Here is a 22,799-nt window from a genome sequence, read left to right on the forward strand (position 1 = left end):
TTATCTCTGGTAGAGCTGACGCAGCTCAGCATGCTAAAGGATTAAAATGCTAAGCAGGCTCTCATTTGACAGGAAATCTGAAAAGCTGGTGATGAGTCCAGTTGTTGAGTCTATGATAAGGACAGGAGGGTTAAAAGGGCACTCTTGCTGGGGTTATCATCACCAGAGATGAGCCAGGACAAAAATCTCTTACTCAGGACACTAACCCCAGGGGGGCACTTGAGACTCTCTGTGCTTTTGAGAATGGGGCATCAGCAGAGACCCAACCTTACCCTTGCATCTCCTCACAGCATAAAACGTCCTGGGAACTTAGTGTCTAACCTCTACTGAGTGAGCTGAGTAGCTCAAGTGGCCCTATGGCTACAACAAGAGAGGAATGTAGGCCTGGTGGCAGAGCACCCGGGGCCTACATCCCTTCCACTTTACCTGACTCTGCCTAGACACCCAGCTCTCCACACAGCAAAACATGAGCAATTTGTTCCCATCAGTGGCAAGGCAAAGACAACAGCCTTGGTGTGTTGGATGGATCCTTGCAGATGGCTCACAGGGAAAGAAGTTTTTGCCCTGCTTTCATTACAGGAAGAATCTCCTAAGGAGAGTTTTAAAAGACAGAAAGAAGGGAGGGGGAAGACAGTGTAGTCACAGGCTAGACTGTAGTTTGTGGAGAGGATAGCTCATACTATTCCAATCTGATGCAACCTGAACATCCCATAGTACTGTTCTAAGGACCACAAAGCTGCATCATTGGCTGCAGTGACCTTAAACTCTGATTCAAGCTTGCTTTGGATCTCTGAAGACCCAAAATGGTGCCTTCCCACCCCAAACACCTCATAGTGTTTTGACCAAATGCACTCACCCTGCTCCAAGGCAGGAGGTGACTTCAAGTTGGGGGAAAAAAAGGGGAACATGCCCTTTGGGCTTCTCCCACTAATCTTATCCCTGACTCTCAGGGTATCTGAAGAGGTGCATTCAGTGTTTGCACAAGCATTTACGGCTTTCTGGGAGGACAGGGCTAATGAAGTTGGTCGTTTTTTTAGAGATCCATGAGACAAAGGAGCCCTTGGGTCAACAACTTGTCCACACGGGGTTGCACCATCTGCTTGTTTCCGTACATTCCTGGAACTCCTATCTCATAAACAGCTGACATTCGACTCCTCTGGCCCTGACAGGGCTCCTTTTACCAGTGACCTGTTGATCAATAACACCGAGCAGCATTGTTTGTTAACCCTCAGCAAGGACCTCATGATCTTCGCTCCCATTTTTTATGTCCACCTCATCAGCTTCCCTCAGCAGCCTGCAAATGAGCTGCAAATGCTTTTCGAGGCAATGGCAGAAAATAGCTCAAAGAGTATCTGAAAATGATTAACCCAAGGACATTAAAGAGACACAAACTCATAAGAGAAAGATGCCTTGCAGAGTATTGTGTCCATTTAGGTACATTCAATTGGAAAAAGTGGTTAGGAACAGAGCATTTTAATTGACTTCATTTAAACCTGGATGATTCAAGGATTATAAACAAAAATTTTCTGTGTGCAGCACTAGCATTCAATTTAGATTAAATTGCCTGGTGATTAATTAATTTAGGACGGTGCTCACCGAGAAATTGCCATCAATACACATCTGTCGAACCAATTTGCCACAGATTGTCACACCTCTGGGGTATGAACAGTACAAATCCAGAGGACACCCCTTCTGTAAGTGGCCTCTTGCTCTTCCAATTAAAAATTCCATGATGGCCAAATATAAACTGCAGATGGAAAAACAGAACACAGCTTCTCTAGAAAGCTAGCTCAGAGGTCCCCAGGGATCCACACTAGCTGTTGGAGAGGGTATTTTGTTGAGAAGAAGGAGTTCCTGAAACTGAAATCATAGAAATGTTAAAAACCAATACCAGTGAATGATCACAGTGTGTTCGGATCACAGTGCGTTCCGCTTTGTTCTGAGCACCACATCCAGACTAAGTTATTTTGTTCCACAAAAATCCCATGAAGCTGATGTTCTTCCCATCTCGCAGGGGACTTGTCTTACAAATGGTATCTAAAGAAATGATACAAGACTTGCCCATGCTCAAGGATACAACCCTGGCAGACAAAGGACAAAGCTAGGTCTCTTCTCCCCCGGCGTAGTGCTCCAAAGTCTCGTGAGCATAAATTCTCTTTCATAGATGCCTTGGATTCTAAAGAAACATTCTAGAAGGGCTAACTTCCCTTCCTTCCAAAGCCTTAGCACATTCAGGGGGAACCAGGGGATCATCTGACATGGCAGGGGTAGTGAGACATCTGGTTCTCTCTTTTTTTTTTTTTTTTTTTTTTTTTTGGTTCTTTTTTTCGGAGCCGGGGACCGAACCCAGGGCCTTGCGCTACCTAAAGCGCTCTACCACTGAGCTAAATCCCCAACCCCTGGTTCTCCCTTGTGCTGCATCTTGGACATGTGGAAGCCTGAAGTATTGGGCAAAGGTGTCCAGCAAGGTACTTGAGCATGCATGGAGGAACTGTGGACTGTTTGTCTGTAGAGTTCTGTGTCATACTGAAGAAAACAGATTGAAAGAGGTGGGTAGATGGGAACAACAATAACCAAACTGAAAGCACAAAGGTGACTTTAGAGATGTTTGTGCCCAGGTGGAGGCCAGGACATCTGTAGCTCATCACGGGATTTACAAATCTTCCCCAAGGAGCATGGCCTTATATGTTTGCATTTAACTTGATGGTCAAACAAAACACATATTTTTGAAAGTAAAAGAATAAAGAAAGGGAAAGTAGGAATGGCTCTGGCAATGGTGCACACCGTTGGTAACTTTCATCTTGCACCTATAGTTCCAGTTCCAGTGTGGGAAGGTTTGAATGTCCCTATCCTAATAACTGACTCCTCCTTACCTAATGATACAGGCCTGGGGTGTGAAGTCCTACAGGTCCGACGGCCAACAGAAACCTAGGAGAATGAATGTTTGATACATTGACATAATGCAATTGTATTCAACTGTAAAGAAAAATAAAATTATAAAAAAATTTCAGGAAATGGATGGCTCTAGAAAGCATACTAAGTAGGTAACCCAAACTCAGAAAGCCAAAAATATATTCTCTCTTAAGTGTAGATCTTAATTTGTTATGTATACAACTATGTGGTGTGTGTGAAGTGGAAAATTTTGGTTTCTTTAGAGACTCAGTTGTGCTATGTGATATTTCTCTGTAAACTCTCTCTTGAGAGGATGTTTTGCTGAAGCAGACATGTGGGAGGATGTTTTGCTAAGAACAGACAGGTGGTGCTTTTCTGGAGGCAGCCTGGAAAATGGCACGTGATGTTTTGGTAGAGAGGATGCTTGAGAGAATACATGATGTTTAGAAAGGATATAAATATAGTCCAATGGACAGTGGACAATGCTGGATGGTATCGGTACACCTTGCCATTCTTTGTTGGTCATTGTTTGTCATGACTTCATAGAGAGAAATGCACCAAAGAACTTGAGAAGTTCCAGTGGCTTCTTGCTGCTTCCACAGACTCCAACCAATTGGCAAAGCCTTTCAGTTTCTTCTGGATCATCCTGCTGTTGCTGATTCGTGAATGGTGTTTGCAAGTGGATGGAGCTGCAGCTGCATTTGTGTGAACTGAACTAGTCATATCCTGACAATGTATCTTGGAGTTGCCTCAAAGAACTGTTTCTAAATAGGCCCACATCGTCCTTTGCTCTGTTAATCCTTTCTTTCTACTACCTCTGGTGCGTAGTGGGCTAGAATGGGAAGGTAAAGAATTTAAGAACCTTTATTAAAAGTAGGTTTTAAAAAATCTAAGCCTGTGTGTGTGTGTGTGTGTGAGAGAGAGAGAGAGAGAGAGAGAGAGAGAGAGAGCGAGAGAACATAGATAAAGCCTCAGAAACTGTAAAGAAGACCAAGACGAGGAAACATATAGCTGACAAATAAAAATGACACAAAAGAAACCATGGGACACAAAAGAAAAGGAGAAATGGGAAGTGAAGTTACAAGAAGGGATTGGGAAGCAAGGGTTTTGAAGAGATGAAGGGAAGGAAAATCTACTAAAACAATTTGAAATGTTCTAATGATACTGCCTAATATCACATGCTAAATCTTAATATATATATATATTAAAGAGTATAGATTTTATGTTAACTATTCTTGCCTCATTTTTAAATAAAATACCAACAACACCTAGTACTACTCATATGATAATTTCTGTTTAGCTGAAATAGATGGAGGTTAATAAGCTGTAAAATTGAATGTATTATGTCCTTTTCAACATAGTTGCATGTGCAGGGGACGTATTGCTTGGAGCAGTTGTAGAATGTGCAGTACCATTCTTTATGTGTGTGCTTCCTTACTAAGTTATGGCTCAAGCATTTCAACACAAGAAAAGCAGGATTCTAATCATTCTGAGCCCCAGTTTTCCTGTTATCATCCATGGGTAGGAATGAAGGCTAAGCAGTTTGTATGTGACAGACTTTGATGACAGTGACAATGTGTTTGAACAAAATAACTCAAGAGACAAAAGATTTATTTATTTTTCCCATAATTACAGCAGTTTTGGTCTGTTATCGGAGAAGGGGGCATGATGGAGTGCCTCATACCAGGACAACTACAACCAGGGGCTACTTTCTCCTTTCCCTTTTATTCCTTTTGGGTCTCCAGTTTGCAGATGGTGTCAGTTAATTCAAGTCTTTCTCCATGGTTTCTCTTCTTTGAAAATGGCCTTAAGACTAACCATGAGTCTTATAATCTCCTGGGTTTCTGTGGAGATTGGATGAAGTCCTGAGTTTGACATGGGTGCAGCCATACATAGGACCCAGATGTCTGACCCATGGAAGTGATAAAGCCTTCTCTGTGTGAGGCTCAGAAGGATGGAAAAGTCTTACTTTGAGTATTCATCAATGACTGACCAGTGTGTACACAAACTATTATCACAGCTTCCTCATCCAGGATGTTTACAACCTGAGACTGTCCCTCTGCAGAGACCTCTTACTGAGCCTAAATAACCCTGTTCCTTTGCCCAATACCAAAAACTCCCCTCTTTGCCCAGCTGTACACCCTAAGCCTCCTTGTTCAGCCGCATATAATAACCTTCATCCTGCATTCAAATGTATAAATAAATGAAGCCCTGAGTAAAGGGGCTGGTATTTGACTCCAGAAACTCCAAGTCAAGGTTTATCAGCACAAAGGAGCTATATTTGCCCCAGAGGAAGAAAGGGCAGAAAGTAAGAGACAAAAGCAGGAGGTAGAGTGCTAGGGAGTGGAGGAAGGGAACGAGGGAGGGGGGAAGGGATATGTGTCCCAGAGGGCCAGAGTACCATCTCTAAATAGAGAGGATACAACCATGGTCCCTAGGGAAATAGCCGCTTTTAAAGGTTCAAACCATGTGTTAGGATGAGGTGTTTCATTTTGGCTGAACATGTAAATTAGGTGAGCCGAAGGGGGGCTTTTGATTGCTGGACTTCAATACTTTGATAGCTAGACCTTGGTAGTCAGCCTCAAAAGAAGACTGGCCAATAAGGGAATAGACCTTGATGGCTAGCTTTAGGGTTGTAATCTAATAGTTTTTAGCAAGGCAGAGGACGATGAGTGGCGAAGCCTGTAGGAACCCTGTTTGTCATGCTCTTGCCTGCTCCAGTCCCTTCTGAGTTGGCGTTCCAGCTGATGCCCTTCCTCAGTGAAAGCACAGCCCACCTGATCCTAGCTCTTCAGTATGCACCTGTCCTTTCTTCACCCCTCATCTTCCTGCTTGGGTTTGCCCCTGAAGCTGTTCAAAGCACAAGTTTCTCTTTATCCAGTTTAGTCATAGCTACATTAAGTTTTTCCCGTTAAATCTCATTAGGAAAAAAACAAATCTTCAGCCAATGTTGTAAGTGGTGACTTAGTTGTAAATAAAGCAGTTTTGAGAACATGACAATATAAAAGAAACATTCTTGCTTTTTATCCCCTACTGTAAGAGGTTCCTTCCACAGAGAACACTACATGATTTATTAATGTGATTTATTTTCCTTTGTGTCATTTCCAAGATCATGATGCTGTACTTCCATTTATGCATGCAAATGCATTTATGCATATAGCCATATATACATTCATTCCTCATAAAGCATAATACTAAGAAAATGATTTATAGCTGAAAGTTTATGCCATTCATTGAAGGAAGAAATTCAGTTTTCTTATTCTTCTGTTATATTCATTACTTCTTTACACTTTCTGGGTTTTTCTGGCATTCTCTTGTGGCTCTGGACCTACTAGTGTATTATTAGATTATTATAACTCTTGGAAATCCCCCTCCTCCTTCATGTCTATTTCACTTTTGTCTGTTTCTTAGATACGGTCTCTCATTTCAGCCTTCAAAGAATTCTAAAGAGTTTTTTTTTATTTTATTAAAGTATAAGTTATCTACATTAAAGTCATCAAATTGCTGTAAAAAAAAAGAGAGAGTGGTCTCCTAAGACTGATGTATATCTGGTTCTTCACTTTGGACTATGTATCTCCAGGTTAACCTACAGTTATCCATCAGAAGTTACTAATTCTTCATTAACCTATCCACAAAGAGCTTCTGGACCAAATTGTAAATACCGTAAAAAAAAAAAAAAGGAAAAGAAGCCAGGTATGATGATTTGCCTCTGTAACCCCAGTATTAGGGACATGGAAGTAGGAAGACCAGAGTTCAAGGCCAGCCTGGGATATTTGAGACCTTGTCTCAAAAGGCAAAAGAAACAGCAGGTGGAGGAAGAAGAGGAAAAGGATGATTGAAGAAAAAGTAAAAGAAACGGTATGCTTATTGGTTTTCCTTGGTGTAGCACAGGATGCTCTGGTAAGAATGTGCCTAGATCACAAATGCCCTCCTTTGTTCCCTGCTAAGGCTCATTTCAAGAGGAAATCCAAATAGTTAATTTAAGTCCCAGAGCATCTACCAAAGGGAATCAATGTCAGACTGATCAGGCTCCCCTGAAGACTCAAACTCTGGTTTATTACTATTATTGTTGTTGTTATTGTATTATCATTGTTCTCCATCTCTTTGTTCACACATCATATTGTCTGCCAGAAACCAGCTTATAGTTATAAGACATTCTTTCTTAAAATCTATGACTTCAAAACTCAGGCTTTAGTTCTTACTGACTTATCTACCTCTAAGACATGCTTTAGGAAACAGTGAGCTAATTATTATTAACATAACTGCTTTTTTTCTTTTTAAAAGATACAAATGTTAATTAAGGTTTGAAATTAAAACCTTTCTTTTTTGAGCAAGGTCTTGGTGTAGCTCTCGGTGGCCTGGACCTCTCTATGTGGATCAGGCAGGCCTTAAATTCACTGAGTGCTGGGTTAAAAGTGTGTACCACCCCGCCCAGCTGAAGTTCAATTCAAACATTTGTGTGTGTGTGTGTGTGTGTGTGTGTGTGTGTGTGTGTGTGTGTGGCAAGTAACTTATTGCTAACATTTGCTCAAAATACAGTCTTCTAAAACTTGAGTTGTCTCAATGACTCAATCCCAACATCCTCAATAATATAGTCATCATATCTCTCCTTGACAAAGAGAATCTAGCAATTCTTATTATATGGATGATCTTAACAGAAAGATTCTTATGTTGATTGTGGGTGGGGCTATGATAGGAGGAGATAGGAGGACCCTTAGACCCTTGGTAGTGTAAATGACTCTTCACAGTGGTCAAGAGTAGTTATTAACTGTTGCATAAGTGGTCTGCAGCACACAACTGTAGAAAGGACCAAACATTCCATGCTATAGGTCACATGAATGATAAGATGCATGTTTTTCAGCACAGACAAAACAGAAAAGGCCACAGGAAAAAAAATTTAATTCAACTGGATCTTAAACACTGCCTAATCCTGTGACTTTGAACAGATCACTAAACTTCAAATATCACCTGTGAAATCAGAACTATAATATAGCCCATGTCAGGGTAATGCCCTCAGGAGATGGCTTTAGTTTGAAATGTGAAAGACTGTAGGATCACTTTTTTTGGAGAATCATTATTATCATAAATAGAACTCAAAACAATGAAGTTCTAGTGGGTATTTTAACTCACTTAGCTAAGTCTGAAGGAGTGACGACATCTGCATCCTCATAACACTGAGAACTGGGCATAGGCCTTCGAGATTTAAGAAGCAGCACATACTCAGGTCATTCATGTTAAGAGAATGCAGTCCAGGCTTTACTGAGATCTCCTTATATACAAGAGGCAAAAGTCATGAAAAAATAATAAAGCATGTGAAAATCCCCAACCAGGAAAACATGAAAATCTGTGTCATGGAAAGTCCCAGCCCCAAAACAGGGGCATAAACAACTTCTTATCAACAATAAGCTGAAAGGCTCAGCGAGGGAGCAGGGTGTCATGGAAAGTCCCCAAATCAGGGGCCAAGAGTAGTTGCCAAGGGTGTAAACAATTTCCTGCCATAGCAGGCTGAAAGGCTCAGTGAGAGGGAAGGGAAACACCCCAAGGTAGGGCCCAACACTCAGGAGGAAATCATTTACTATATGGAGGTAAGTGGATGTAGGTAGGAAAAGCAGCTGTACAGGTGGAATTTGTGTATAAGAAATTAATTATTCTTCAGTCTACTTTCTTTAAAATAAGCCTTCAGTCTCCCTTCAAAGTAAGTCCACATTTCCCAAATTGATCACATGGTTGAAACCTATAGCACTAAGTTGAATCCCCTAAGCATACCATCCTGGTGGTAGATCATCAGTCCCTCCCTGGAGCCATGGTGTGTGAGAACTATTACCTTCCTAGAGAGCTTCTTTAGAGCATTGGAATAGTCCAAGGAAATGGACACAGGTTAAGTAAAATGCAACTAAGTAGTCTTGAGTTACACAGCATAGCTCAGGGTTTCATTATCTAAATCGATAGGCTTAGCATTATCCTCAGACGTTGGAGAGAAAACAGAAAATTGCTGCTCTTAGGCCCACTGACTTCCTCTTCTTTTCTTTCATTATGGATTCACCAGTTCTGAAAGAACTAAAAGATTAGCCCACCATTTATGTACTGCATATCTTTGCTCTGACCACATAAATCTACTGGTGAAACCATCTGAACTCATCTAACTCTCCCACCTTGGGGCAGCCTATTCATTGGTCACAAGACCCATACATATCTCTTACTCTCTGACACAGAGGTACCATTACTGCTCCTTAGCTACTGTAATTTTCCTCTCAGTAAAGAAGAAAATGAAGTTGATTGTCTCCAACAAAATCGGGAAAATAAATATTAAACGAAGAGGACCTTGCATTTTTTAAAAGAAAATGTGTAACAGCAACTCATGGAGAAAGTAATAGGTATGTGCAATTGAATAATACACACAGCATCTCTAAGCTGAAGAAGAGAATATGTAGCTAGTCTCATTCTCTACACTATATGCCTGGCCCTGACATGCACTTAAGCACACTTAACTTACCAACAATTTCACAATGTCTTTGAACTTCAGGGTTGTATTTATCTTCTTTACAGCTGGGAGTATCATACAAGCTCTTGTACTCAGATGGTGTTCATTAAACAGTTGTGATCCTCAAAGTTGTAGTTGTTCACTGTTCTGATGTGTTCCTCTAAGAACCATCCTCAACCTACCTCAGCCCCTGACAGTTGGTCACTTAGACAAATTCAAAATACTCTCAAGACAGGATCTAAAATGTCGACCTCAAATCCTAAAGAAAGTGAAATTCTAGAGGACAGCATCCTTCCTGGCCTGGTCACTGCTGTCCCCAAGCATGACACAGAGTTGATAATTGGCGTGTATTTGTTATAGAACTAACTGAAGAACTAAGCACTGCAACTGATTAGACTCAGAGCCTGGGTCTAATCCTTACATTGGAAAGCTTTGGACTTCCCTCTGATAACAAGAGGAAAATCTCACATCCTTAGCCTGGGCATGAAGATGTAGCACTAGAGTGGGTTTGGCCTAATGCTGCTTGTATTCTAAGGTTATTTTTGGTCCTCAAAACTGCTTACATGAGTGTCTACACAGAAGACACTAAAGGGACCTAACCTCACTTGGTTCTGATTAGTAAATAAAGATGCTGGCAGCCAATGGCTGGGCTGAGCATTCAGAGTAGGGACTTGAGGACTCCAGGGCTTGGAATGAGAGGGAGGAGAAGGAGATCTGCGATGCTGGGAGAGATGGAGGAGAAGAGACACCATGCCTGAGAAGCGTAGAGGACAGGGAGACATGGCAGCCATGTGAAAAGCCAGGAGAGTGCCACCCAGAGGGCTGCCAAACTGGGTCCAGGGCAGCTAAGGTAAAAAATAAAATTAGTAAGTAATAACTCAGGATTATTGGTGGTAGGTGGATTAACCTCATGGAGGTTAGACAGTGACCCAGCTATTGTAATGACTAAGGCATATTAAAATATAAAGGCTGTATGTGCGTCTTTCATTCAGGAATGTAAACCATTGAGGTGTATAGCAAACCTGCCTCCAAGACTTATTTAATTTTTGAATTCAACACAGCACAGTGGAGTTGTGAACTGTAATGTGCGCTTTCAGTGGTTTAGAATTGGTAGGATTCTCAGTGTTTCTTATTTATTTGCTCATGAAGCTCCCTTTCACCTTAATGAACAATTATCAGGACCTTTCACTATCAGACAAAGACTACAGAGAGAAGATATGTATGTCCCACAGGGTTGAAGGTACTAATATGGAGCCTCCAGTAAGAAGTCTGTGTTAATCAGTTAAGTCTACTTAGATTACATGATTTCAAAGTCGTTGAACCTTTCTTTATCTGTGGGCAAAGTGATACTTTGAACTGATTCCTGAGACTAATTCTACCTGCCATTGATTTAAAAGTGGAATAAATAATTTCTAGTAGCCTTTCTAAGACATTCACAAAATAAATGTAAATGCTTTGTCCTAAAGCAACTTTGTTATTTGTTAGAGAAAGTTTTTTTTTTAACTATTTATACTGCTGGGCATAGTGGTGAACATTTTTAATCCAGCACTTGGAAGGCAGAGTCAAGTATATCTATGAGTTTAAGGATAGCCTGGTCTGCATAATGAGTTCTAGGAAAGCCAGAGCTACACATTGAGACTCTGTCTTGAAATGAAACAAAGCAAAGCAAAGCAAGACAAAACAAAATAACACATACAATAGAAGGCACAGACTATATCTGTGTTCATATAAGAATGTCACTGCCTCTGTTAACTGCCTGTCATTTACAACAGGCTTCTTCTATCTTATAAGATAGTATTAAGAATTCTCTGCTCCCTTAGGATAGCAGTAAGATGGTACCTTGTAGAACCTCAAGTGATGATGTTGAGTTGGCTATTGATACCTAACCATCCTGAGTTCTCAAGGAGATAGCTTTGGGCTCACACTTGACTAACTACTTTGACCATTTCTCTCCCTTACATCTTGCTTTTGCATAATGGACCAAAATACAGAAGACAAAACCAACTGTTTTCCAGTTGAGGTATGGATGAGATAGGGGTATGGGGGAGGAGAATAGGGAGACCTGAAGTTGCAACATGGGAAAGTTGGGTTAGAAAACTATAAATACTTATGCTAAAATGCATGTGTGTTTGTTTTTAGCCTCGTGGATTTAAATATGTACCTGTGTATGTAATGGCACATATTTAGTACCATGTTTAGTACTGATGGGAGCCAGAAGAAAGCATCAGACAGCCTGGAGCTGGGTGAGGTGGCGCTGAGAACAGAGCTCTGGTCCTCTGGAAGAGCAGCAAGAATTCTAACCACTGATCCATTTCTGCCCCAACATACAGCATTTTAAACTTGGTTAATTTTTTCCCACTTAGTCCTTTATTTGTTCATGGGTTTGTAGATAATTAAATTTCCTCCCCAAAGGAGTTTAGAGAGTAAAAATAATAGGACTTCTATTCTTGGGAGGTTAGAACAGATGTCCTTGACCCACCTCTTCTGCTAAGTACAACACCTAGGACACCAATGTAAGACAGAGACAAGAAGACTGAGGTGTATATTTTTTAGTTTCTTTTATATAATAACTGCTTTAGTCTGGCCAACTGCCATCAAAGATAATATATAATACAACACGATGAGCCCGACCTGTGTCTAGGCCCAAGGGAGTCTAGACTTCTACTCACGAGGATGCAACAGCAAGATGATGATGATGATGACGATGATGATGAAGATGGTGACAACAATATTAATAATACAGACCTCTACAACTGGTCACATGCAAAGAGTAGGAGACCCTGAGTGCTCAACTCTAAATGAGACATCTGTATCACACCCCTTCCCCTGAAGCTTGGGAAAGTTTCAAAAGAAAGAAAGATTGTAAGACCCAGAGGGGATGAATGTTTATAAAGAAACAGCCTTTGCTGGACAGGTCAGTGCTATTGTACACATGAACTCAGCAGCTGTGGCTGTGACTGTATGTAAAAGGCTTACACAAGAGCGATGGATCCGGGGAGGGTTCGTGAAGCCTCACCCACAGCTGGAGAACTATTTCAATTGAAAGCTGTTGCAGAGAGAGTCGAGTTTCTTCAGGGGTGTGGACCCAAGGAGGCTACCCATTTTCCTGTAGTGATCCTAAACCCATGGTCAGGCAGCAACTCAGTGAATTTGAAAAGGGAAAAAAAGCAGTTGGGACTAGAGAGGTAGCTCACCGTTAAGAGCAATGGCTGCTTTTGCAGAGGGCTCCGGTTTAGTTCCCAATAGCCACACCCAATACACATCCTGTAAGTCTAGTTCCAAGGCATCCAAGGTCCTCTTCTTGCCTCCACAGATACCAGTAGACAGTGGGTACACATATGTACATGACATTAAAACATGCATATGCATAAAAATAGAATAAATTTCAATCTTATAAAAGCGTGTGAAATATGGGGGTAAAGTAGTGGTAGTAGGGATTGGAGAAGAATCAGAGGGGAGGGTTGAGGGGCACGGATTTGATCAAAACACATTCTATTCATATATGAAATTCTCAAAACCCACAATACAAAACAAAAACAAAACAAAACAAAAAACAAAAACAACAACCAACAAAAACGAGACCTGAAATCACAGCCAGGATAGTGCCAGAGCAAGCCAGCAGAAGTCAGTGTATTTAACCCCAGTATAGCTGCAGCCAATACCAGAAACCACTGGGAAACTGGACTTCTACTTCCATCTACAGTGACAAAGCACCCCATCTCTTCCTCCTGGGTGAGCTGTCAGAGGAGGTACGGTAGAGAGTTAGGAACACACCATTCGCCCATCACTAAGATGGCTATCTCTGCAACGGTCCCTAAACACCATGCTGGGAGCTGGAAAGGCCATGTTTACTCAGCCTACCTTGGTATCAAAAAGGGCAGAACCATCGGTAATTGGGACTTCAGTCTCCACTTGGCAATAAAGAGCAAGTCCATTGTTGTAACTGTAGACTTAAGCATCCCCAATTCAACAGACAGAGCAATGAGACCAAAGCCTCAATGACATCGTCAAGGAGACGAGCTCTAGGTAACAATTGGCATCAAAACGTAGAGCACGGTAAAAAAGCAGGATAGACAGACAGGAAATAGACAAGCTAAACGAGAAGGAAGAGTTTCTCTACCAAGTTAGGCATGGGGTGCACAGCAATACGTGCAGACTAAATGCCCATACCCACAAAATAATAATGGAAATTAAAATTAAAGCCAGAATGAGGTATCACTACATGTAAGTAACAACGACTGAATTTTTTAAGCCAATAATATCAAATTTTAGTGAAGCTTTATGAGAAAATGAGGGAAGATGTTCATTTCTGCTGGGAAACAGTCCTCTAATTTCTAAAAAAAAAAAAAGAATAAATAAAACCTAAATAAGCAAACAAATAATCATTCAGCAATAGCATTTTTTTCTAGAGAAAAGAGGATGTTTGTTTACATAAAACTTATTTTCAATGACATATATAACAGCTTTATTCCTAACTGCCAAATATTGGAAACATTTCAGATGTACATCAAAGACAAATGTGTCAATAGCAGCAGATCTAAACCATGGTCTACTATGCAACTATGAAACTATCGACACATAGGACTGGATAAATCTTGCGGGGATTCTGCTGAGTAGGAACAGGCCACACACATGATTCTGATTAATTTTATAGGAAGACTTGCCTAGATCTACCAGGGGTGAGCTGAGCACTGATAGCAAAAACCTGGTCGTGACTTCAGCCATGGTCTTAAAAGATGTTATCACTAGGGAAACCAAGGCAGACAGCACATAGGCTCTCTGCATTGTCTCTTAGAACTGCACCTAGATTGGCAAATGCCTCAAAATGCTTAATCTTGGGGGAAAATGGAGAAGAATGGGCCTGATACATTTTTGTGGGGACTGGGAGGGAGCTCTGGATGGCTACTCCAGATTAAAGGCCTAGCACCTCTAATTGCAAAGGGCATGTCTGTTACCCCAGGATAGCAAGCAGGAAAACAGTCCGGTATCTTCCATCCCCCTCTCTTAAAAACATTACCATTTTCTTTGTGCCCCAAAATGCACCTTGAGCTTGTTACTCCTCTTCTTCCCTACCATTAGCCAGGAGCGAGCATGAGTGGTCACTGCTCTCTTGGCAATTTACTTCTCTTCTTTTTGGCTGATTCCCCCATCCCCCATCACAAAACAGCAGGGACTATATTTTGTTCTATTTTGGGGTCAGTACTGTTCTTTGAGACAGGGCTTCCTGTACCCTAAAGGTTCTGGAACTCCCTAAGTAGCTGTGAATGACTGGATTCCTAACTCTCCTGTTTCTATCACACACACACACACACACACACACACACACACACACACACGCCGCCGTACTGGTGCACATTTCTGAGGTGCTGGGAATCAGATTCAACTGAGGCTTCATGCAAGTCAGGCAAGCATTCTATCAGCTGGGCTACATGCCTGCCACTAGAGGCAATCTTAAAACAAACAATAGATCACAGTAGTCTGCTGCCTGTTCTCTCTGGCGATTTCCCATGGCCCTTCATGTGAATTCTAGCCCACCCTGGTGGTCTCCGAGGTCCTGCATACCTATGGCTGCTGTCTGTCTCCCCAGTACTATGACAGACAAATTCGATGTAAACCACTGAACCCTGAGTAAGAAAGACAGCCTCAGAGTCAGACCTACCTCAAGTGGGCCCCTTAGGCCAAGGTGCACAGTGAGAGTTAGCTGCTTGGGTGGGGGACTGTGAAGACTGACAAGCAGGTTTCATAGTGTGAGTTAACAATCTTGATTTCCACATCACAAACGTGCAATTGGACTAGAGGACCAGAGAGGCCAGGCAGGGGGACCTGACCTTCAGGACGGAGTTCTTCCCGTGAAGAACTTGGTTTTCACTCCTGCCTCTACTCTTATCTGACTCAACAGGAGAAGAACGCAGCAGGCTTCTCTGAGCTGTTTCCTCTGATTTATAGACAAAACAAAATTTAAAAACCCATTCCTGTAGCTTTGCTAAAAAAAAGACAATGAAGGGGAGAAAGGGAGGCGAGGTTACCATTTCCGATTCTAGGTGTTTCCTCTCTTAATTAACGATGTAATCAGGATGTGACCTGAAAGGTTTTAAAGTATAAGGCCAGGTCTATGGAGGACACCTGCTGGGTCAGAACATTTGCTCTGCAAACACAAGGACCTGAACTCAATCGCTAGTACCCAGTACGGGTTGTGCCTGCATAGAACGGGCACAGGGGCACCGAGGCACCGAGACAGAGGGATCATAATCAGAGCTGGTTTTGCAGTGCAGCAGGAATCTCTGAGTGCTTTTGAGAACTCAGTAGGTAGACGTCATCCCAGGGCAAAGTACAAAGAGCCAGGTTTCCTTGCCAGACATTATCCCACAGAAACCCGCAGCTCCTCTGTGCGCCCTGAAGCCACTGTAGCAGTTTCGCATGAGGTTGGTCTGTGACCTGAATTCACCTGGTAAAATCAGCCTGTGCAATATCCTCCCTCCAGCCTCAGCCTGCAGGTATGTTTAGCCCACCCCAGAAGCTATACAGTCTAAGGGAGTTGTGCCTGCAGTGGGGGAAGAGCAGCGCCCCTGGCCTCTGGCGACCTGCAAGAGAGAAGCACAGCAGTCTCGGACTCCCTGGCACAGCCATGATGAAGACAAACACCATGACTTCAAAGCAGATTTAAAAGGACAAAGGTAGAAAAACAACCCAAGGCAGCCGTCACTCCTAACCGTGGCATAAGTGTGTTTTCTGCAGAGCCAAGTCCGTGGGAAACACTGACAGGGCATCTCCACTCTGGGTCGTCAGTGGTGCTGCATAGGACTGGACGCGGGAACCCTTAGCGCATCTTGGGGTGCTGGAAAGCCGGTGCCAAAGCGGAACGCAGCAGCTCTCTCTCTCTAATAGCACCACACCAGTACTCTGTGATGAGTAAGCCAGTCAAGCCCTGAGAAGCACTGAGCAGACCTTGGGACTGAAAAGCATGCTATAAAGATTAATGTCACTGCTATTAGCACTCTCAGCGCCTGCCTTCTAAGACACTGCATGCTGCGTCCCCACTTCAGTCCTGGCAGGAGGTGACTGGGTCTCATTGGTGACAAGTTAGAGCATATGACCATGATGAGCTCCACTGAAGTTTGGGCTTTGAACTGAATTGTTTGCTTCTCTTCTTGTCAACTTACAGAAATGAGCTGCTGAAGAGGGAGCTCAATGGGTAAGCAAAAGGACCTGGGTTCAAGACCCCAACATATAAAGTCTAGGCATGGCCTGGCAGTGCCTATCATCCCTGCACTGAAGTGGATCTGCTGACCTGTGAAAGTCATGCATGTGGCTTTCAGATTCTCTGAGGTCCTGCCTCAAATAGAGGCAGGTACAGGGTAGTGGAGGAAGACTCTTTAACACCAATCCCTGGCCTCCACACAGAGCAGTACATACACATGCATACAACACACATACACAGAGAGAGACAGAGACAGAGAGACAGAGAGACAGACAGATAGACAGAGAGATAGACAGATAGATGGACAGAGAGAGGCAGAGAGAGAGACAGAGAGGAAGAGACACAGAGAAAGAGAGAGAGAGAGAGAAAGAGACAGAGACAGACAGACAGACAGACACAGGGAAACAGACAGAGATAGACAGACAGAGAGACAGAGAGAGAGGAGAAGAGAGAGAGAGAGAGAGAGAGGGAGAGGGAGAGGGAGAGAGAGAGAGAGAGGGAGGGAGAGAGGGAGAGAGGGGGGGGGATATGGATGAGGAAAGGTGGGAAAGTCAGGTCAATTAATTCCAGTTTCCCTCTGGCCGTCATGGTTCTGTCTTTTACCATCGCCTCTCACATTTCCTCTGCTGCAAACTGGCCCCGTAAGGACTCTGTGGGTGCCAGTAACCACAGCCGCCAGTCACAGTGAAGCTACACTAACTTTGGTATCTCCCTCATTATTTTTGGATCAGATGCCAGAGGGGATTCCTAGAAAGAAACAAGATGAAGACATGTGAGTAGAATTTATAGGAAACCCAAGGCTATAACAAACACACTCCCTCTCCCAATCAGGGTCTCTATGTGTAGCCAAGGCTGTCCTGCAACTCCCATGCCATCCAATGAGCCTCCAACTCAGCCCTCCTGTCCCAGCCTCCCCAGTGTGAGCATTACAGATGTGTCACCCCATCCGGCTGCGTGTCTCATCCTAAAATACACTGAGTTAATAACAACAGAAAGCATGTGGCCACCATCTACCAAGAACTTTTTTTGTATGCCAAACATTTATCGTGCTATTTCGTTTAATCCCCTCAACAAAACAGAATGCCTGTGCTATTATCTCTATTTGGTCAAGTCAGAAACCAAACAATAGAAAACTAAGACACAGAAAAGTCACAGTGCAGACCCCTCCGGCCCTCATTCAGATAGAAAACCAATGCCTCCACAGTCTGTGGCTACAGAGCCCACAGCACTAGTTCTCTGCAGCGCAAACTGCTCTGCACCCTCCCCCCTCCCCACTTTGGCTTCCCCACAACACAGCATGGCTCAGCTTCTCTAAGATACCCTACAGGTTGCTCCTCTCACCTGTCCCCATCCCATTTCTGCCACATTCATCAGCCCTTAAAATGGTTCTGCCTCTGGCTTGTAACTTATGAGACCTCCTATTGTTCTCAAGCCACAGGTCAAGGTATATTGATTGAATTACCATCAATACGCAGCCTTGGTTAAGAAGGTCAGAATTCACCTCCGCTTGCTCCTCCTCCTACAATGTATAACCAGGCAGAGCTGAGGACAGCTACTCATCCACATTCGGAACAGGACCTGGATTGAGACAACAACTCCGCACGCAACATGTCAGAAGACAAGGTACAGCAACCTTGGGTTCTTTTGACTTTGGTTTTGAGGCAGTTGGGAATCTGTTCAAGACAAGGGAGTCTGTTCAGTTTATATGCTAACACGGAGTGCAGTTACCACAGATTTGGGCTACCTCTTTGGCCAATTACTTATCCTTTTGGCTGCTAAGTAAATCGCACATTTCTTATTCAATAATCGGAGGTCTAAGGATACTTGCTGTTTTGAATAGCCTGCTACTGAATGTGCCTATCGCCCCCAAGAGCTGGGGCAAGTTAACAGGAATCCAATCATGAACATGGATCTGGATTGTTAAAAAATGCTCAGGAATGAATGAGAATTCTCGACTAGGAGACTGAGAACTGACTGTTGCAGATTACTTGGGACCATGGGGAAGAAGAAAAGATTAGATGAAGCACCATCTGGGGGATTATGACTTTGGGCTGACTCTTACCTAATATTACCATAGCCTGCAGTGTAGTCATGGGTGTGACAGCATTGCAATCAGACAGGGAGATGCCTATGTTCTTAAGCAGAGTCCCTGTTGAAGTCTTAGAAATGAGGTGGCACAGATACTCTGTAGCTCGTTCAGCCAAATCAATCCACAGTAAGAAACCAATGCGGTGAGAGTTAGGTAATCATTGGGGAGCAAAGTGAAGGCTGTGGGGTTCTCATTTCTCTGTTACTTCAATGTCTCTGTAGATAGAATCCTTTGCAAATAAAACCTTCAAACAGGTGTGTCATTCTCTGTGCTTACCAGCTCTCCCCAACCCCTGCATACAATAATAGAAGTTGATAAATCTTTAGCCCTGTTAAGAGTGGGGCTCTCACACACTGACATCGTGAGGACTGAGCTGAGTGCCCCTTGGTAAAGGACACCACGTGTTGTGGAATCAGCCAGGCTCAAAGGTGGGTTCTAATGCTGTGTGCTGCTGAGAGTCAGACTAAATCAACTGACCTTTGTGTTGTCTACACTGTGCCAATGTAAGGACTCCTGGGCTATGATATGGGCAGTCCAGGCATTATGAAGCCATCTCTCTGGAGCTCAGAGTAAGAAAAAGACAACATGAGGAAGGCTTAGAGGGCAAATGTTTAAATGTCAGTTACGTATTTGTACAACACATATTTAAAGAATCTCTATGGAAATAGAGATTCTGTGAGCACTATAGCTCAGGATACAGCTACATCAGGAAAAACTGTAATGACTCACTAACGATTCTGAAATTGGTAACTACAGGGATGTTGTACAGATTCAGGAACTGTGGAAAGGCAGCAGTCATAGACCTGATGCCTAGATGATGTTGTCAGGAGGAAGGTACTATGCTTAACAGCGCCAGTCCAGAGCAGTTCAAGCTCTGGTAACTTCCCTGTGCTTCAGAGACTAAAGATCTTCCTCAAGAGCTAAAGATCTACCTAGAAGAACACAGAAGGTGTGGGGACCAACATAAAGAATAGCGCGTTTCAGCTTTGTGGACCCACTGGAGTTTAAAGGCACAGGCAGGGGTTGGGCTCAGGAAAGTTAGGGGTGTCAGTGTGGACAAGCCCGCAAGGCACAGAAAATTCAGATGAGGGGCAGACTCTAAGTTCTCCATTTCTTCTGTTGGAAAATGGAGGTGCCAGATAAACTTGTCACTTCTTAAATTCCTTTCCAACTGAAAACCCTATGGAATGCGAACTAGCTGGCCTTTTTCAAAGTTAGATGCGAACTCACCTTTGGCCTGGTTTTCGGAAGCACGTGGAGGCAAATCATATGTTTTCCTGGTCAGTCAGTCATCACTGGAGAGTCTGTTCTTTGATTAAGCAGTGGGAATTTAAATGTTCCTTACGAGGATGTCTGCCCCACTGGTTAACCATCCTGAGCATGGCTTCCTCAGCTACAGTGTGCACATCCTCTCTCAGACTTTGCACGTGGTTCTGTATCTTATTGATGTTGTGTGGAAAGTTGATAGATGGTTATTGATAAGCCCAGGTCATGACATGACAGTCATATGACTAAAAAGCCTTCGCTGTGTGCTCTCTACTTAAAGAACAGCACGCAAGGTGCCTCCAGACAACAGTCATAGTATGTCAGTCCTCTGTCACCCGTGGTCACTGCTCTTTCATAGCTAAAGGAGCTGAGGCACAGGGATACTGGAGGCCATCTAGGATCCCTTTCCCACTCTTCTGACTTTCTCAACTACTTGTCCATGCCAACAGATGCCACATGACATCTAAGCCACAAAATAAATGCCACATTTTCTCTCATGCTAAGACTCAGCTACTTTTTTATTCAATTTAACATTTTTATTCTTTGTGTGTGTATGTAGTGTATGTATGTGGGTTTGCATGTGAGTGTGTCTGTGTATACATGTGATGTGTGTGTGGTATGTATGATGTGTGGTATGTGTCATGGTATGTGTGTCTGTGTATATTATATGTATAATGTGTGTGTTGTGTGTGTAGTATGTGTCTGTGTGTGTGGTGTGTGTGTATGTAGTATGTGGGTATGTGGTGAATGTATAATTTGTGGGATGTATGTGTGTGTGATGTGTGGTGTGTGGTGTGTGTCTGTGTGTGGTGTATATCCTGTGTATAATGTGTATATGTGGTATATGTATAATGTATGTGATGTATGTGTATCTGTAGGTGAGTATGTGGTGTGTGTCTGTGTGTGGTGTGTTATGTGTGTGGTGTGGAATATGTGGTGTTTGTGTGTTTGTGTGTGTATGTGTTTGTGTGTGTGTGTTTGTGTGTGTGTGTGTGTGAGTGTGTGTGTGTGTGTGTGTGGTGTATGTGCTTCTGTCACAGTGTACACGTGCACAGAAGACTACTTCTAGTAGTCAGTTCTCACTTTCCACCATGTTGGTCCCAGGAATTGAACACAAGTTGTCATCAAGTTTGGAGTCACCTGCCTTTAGCTGCTGAGTCATCTCACTGAGCATCTCCCATGTTTCTTCCTATTCTATCCTTCCATGTCTATCTGCATTATATTTTAAATAGGAAATGGGAACTAGTTTCTCTAACCAAAATGTATTAAGCCCCAAGTAAAATTTGACTATTAAAAATATGTTTAGCTTAGTTATTTCATGGCCTGTGAAGAAATTTAGGAAAAAGAAGATTTTTTTCCACTTGCCTTCTGTACAAGTTCTATCCATTTCCCCATTCCCCCTTATTCAAACAATGACTAACAGCAGGGTCTTTGAGAGAATAGGTAAACCCTTTAGGAATCCAAGGCCTCAACTGAATGAGGTCCCCTCTGGATTCTCAATATTTTTCTTAGTTTTAGCAAGCTCTTTGCCATTAGACTGGGTAATGGGGGTAGTTGGGACTTTTTGTGCTTAGTGGTTTTCATAAAATTTTCCTGTTATGACCAAACCTTTTTAGACTAAGTAGACAGCCACACCACCCAGATGACTCTGCAGGTATAGGATCTCTAAGGACCTTGAGATGGAGCAGCATGTTCTAGGCTCATCCAGAGGTGTTAAATCTAATATCATGCATTCCTGAAAGTGATGAACTTGTCAGGACCTGAGGGGTACAATGTGTCAAGGACACAGCAGCCATTGTTGGCTGTGACGGTGGAGGAAGACCATTCTTAGCCAAGGAGTACACTGGTCTCTGCAACCAAGAGGCCTCACTTACAGCCAGTCAACTAAGAGTCCTTACACCTCAGCATCCTACCACCACTAGGAAGTGAATTCTATGACCAACTAAAATTTTTCTTCTTCAGTTTCCAGAAAGGAACATAGTCAGCTAACATACTGATTTTAGTCTACAGGAACTCAGACCAGACCTTTAACCTGAAGACCTGTAAGATAAATTGGGTTGCATTGGGTTGCTAGGAATTTTTGTAGCGTCAGTGGAAAATTAATGCCAGGAATAAATGAGATAATCCCTATGAAGGAGCGAGTAGGCATGCGGGAAGCATCCTCAGCATTGGGCTCTGAGGCTGTGTTTGTGCTGCGCCTCCCATCAGTGTCCACACTTCGGTGATGGAGAGTGTGTTAGAGCCCGCCCAGCGCATCTGGTCCCTTGCTGCTGCTGATAATTACTTTCTGTAAACAAAAAGAAACCCTGATCCTTGAAACAGCTTGAAGGAAAGATGACTCAAGATGACAAACCACTCACCCAGGAAATAGTCCCATTTTAGCTTTTATTTTAGATGTCTCACTACAGTTTAGAAAGGCATTGAAAACCTTGCATAATCCTATACACTATGTGCCATATAGTATGTGTGTGCGTGCATATCTTAAATATTACTTTCTTGTACATAAGATATTGTTATGTGTAAATGTGTATCTTTTATTTGTAATAAATACATAACATATGTGACATGTGTGCATGTATGTATCTTTAGAGTGTGAAAAAAGAGAAGGAGAGGGAAGGAGAAAGAGGAAAAGAGGGAGGGTCGGAGGGAGCAGTGGGGGCGGGGTGGGAGAGAGAGAAAATGAACACCTGTTCTATAGTCCTTTCAAGGAACAAAGTTGCTGACTGGGCCAGGCTGCAAAAACAAAAAACAAAAAAACAAAAACAACAACAACAACAACAACAACAACACTTAAAGCTAGGAAAAAAGAAGGGAGCTGTGTAACCTGCAGATTCCACATGCCCAAGTGAGATTCTGAGCTAACAGAAGGACTT

At 42.8% G+C, this 22,799-nt stretch overlaps 1 protein-coding gene across 2 annotated transcripts in view; it reads left to right on the forward strand.

Annotated features, from left to right (window-relative positions):
- The first annotated feature begins 15,660 nt into the window (after window positions 1-15,660).
- The window catches only part of Slc2a2 (solute carrier family 2 member 2), a 30,539-nt gene continuing 23,400 nt past the window's right edge, over window positions 15,661-22,799 (forward strand). The window contains exons 1-2 of one of the 2 annotated variants that reach the window (XM_039101783.2): window positions 15,661-16,565; window positions 18,004-18,194. In XM_039101783.2, coding sequence (XP_038957711.1) covers window positions 18,180-18,194 — 15 coding nt within the window. In that variant the 5' untranslated portion in view covers window positions 15,661-16,565; window positions 18,004-18,179. Of the gene's footprint in view, window positions 16,566-18,003; window positions 18,195-22,799 lie in introns of those variants that run through there. The other variant, NM_012879.2, reaches the window with a different exon arrangement.

This window comes from Rattus norvegicus, chromosome 2 (genome assembly GCF_036323735.1).
Source record: "Rattus norvegicus strain BN/NHsdMcwi chromosome 2, GRCr8, whole genome shotgun sequence".
Lineage (NCBI taxonomy): Eukaryota > Metazoa > Chordata > Mammalia > Rodentia > Muridae > Rattus > Rattus norvegicus.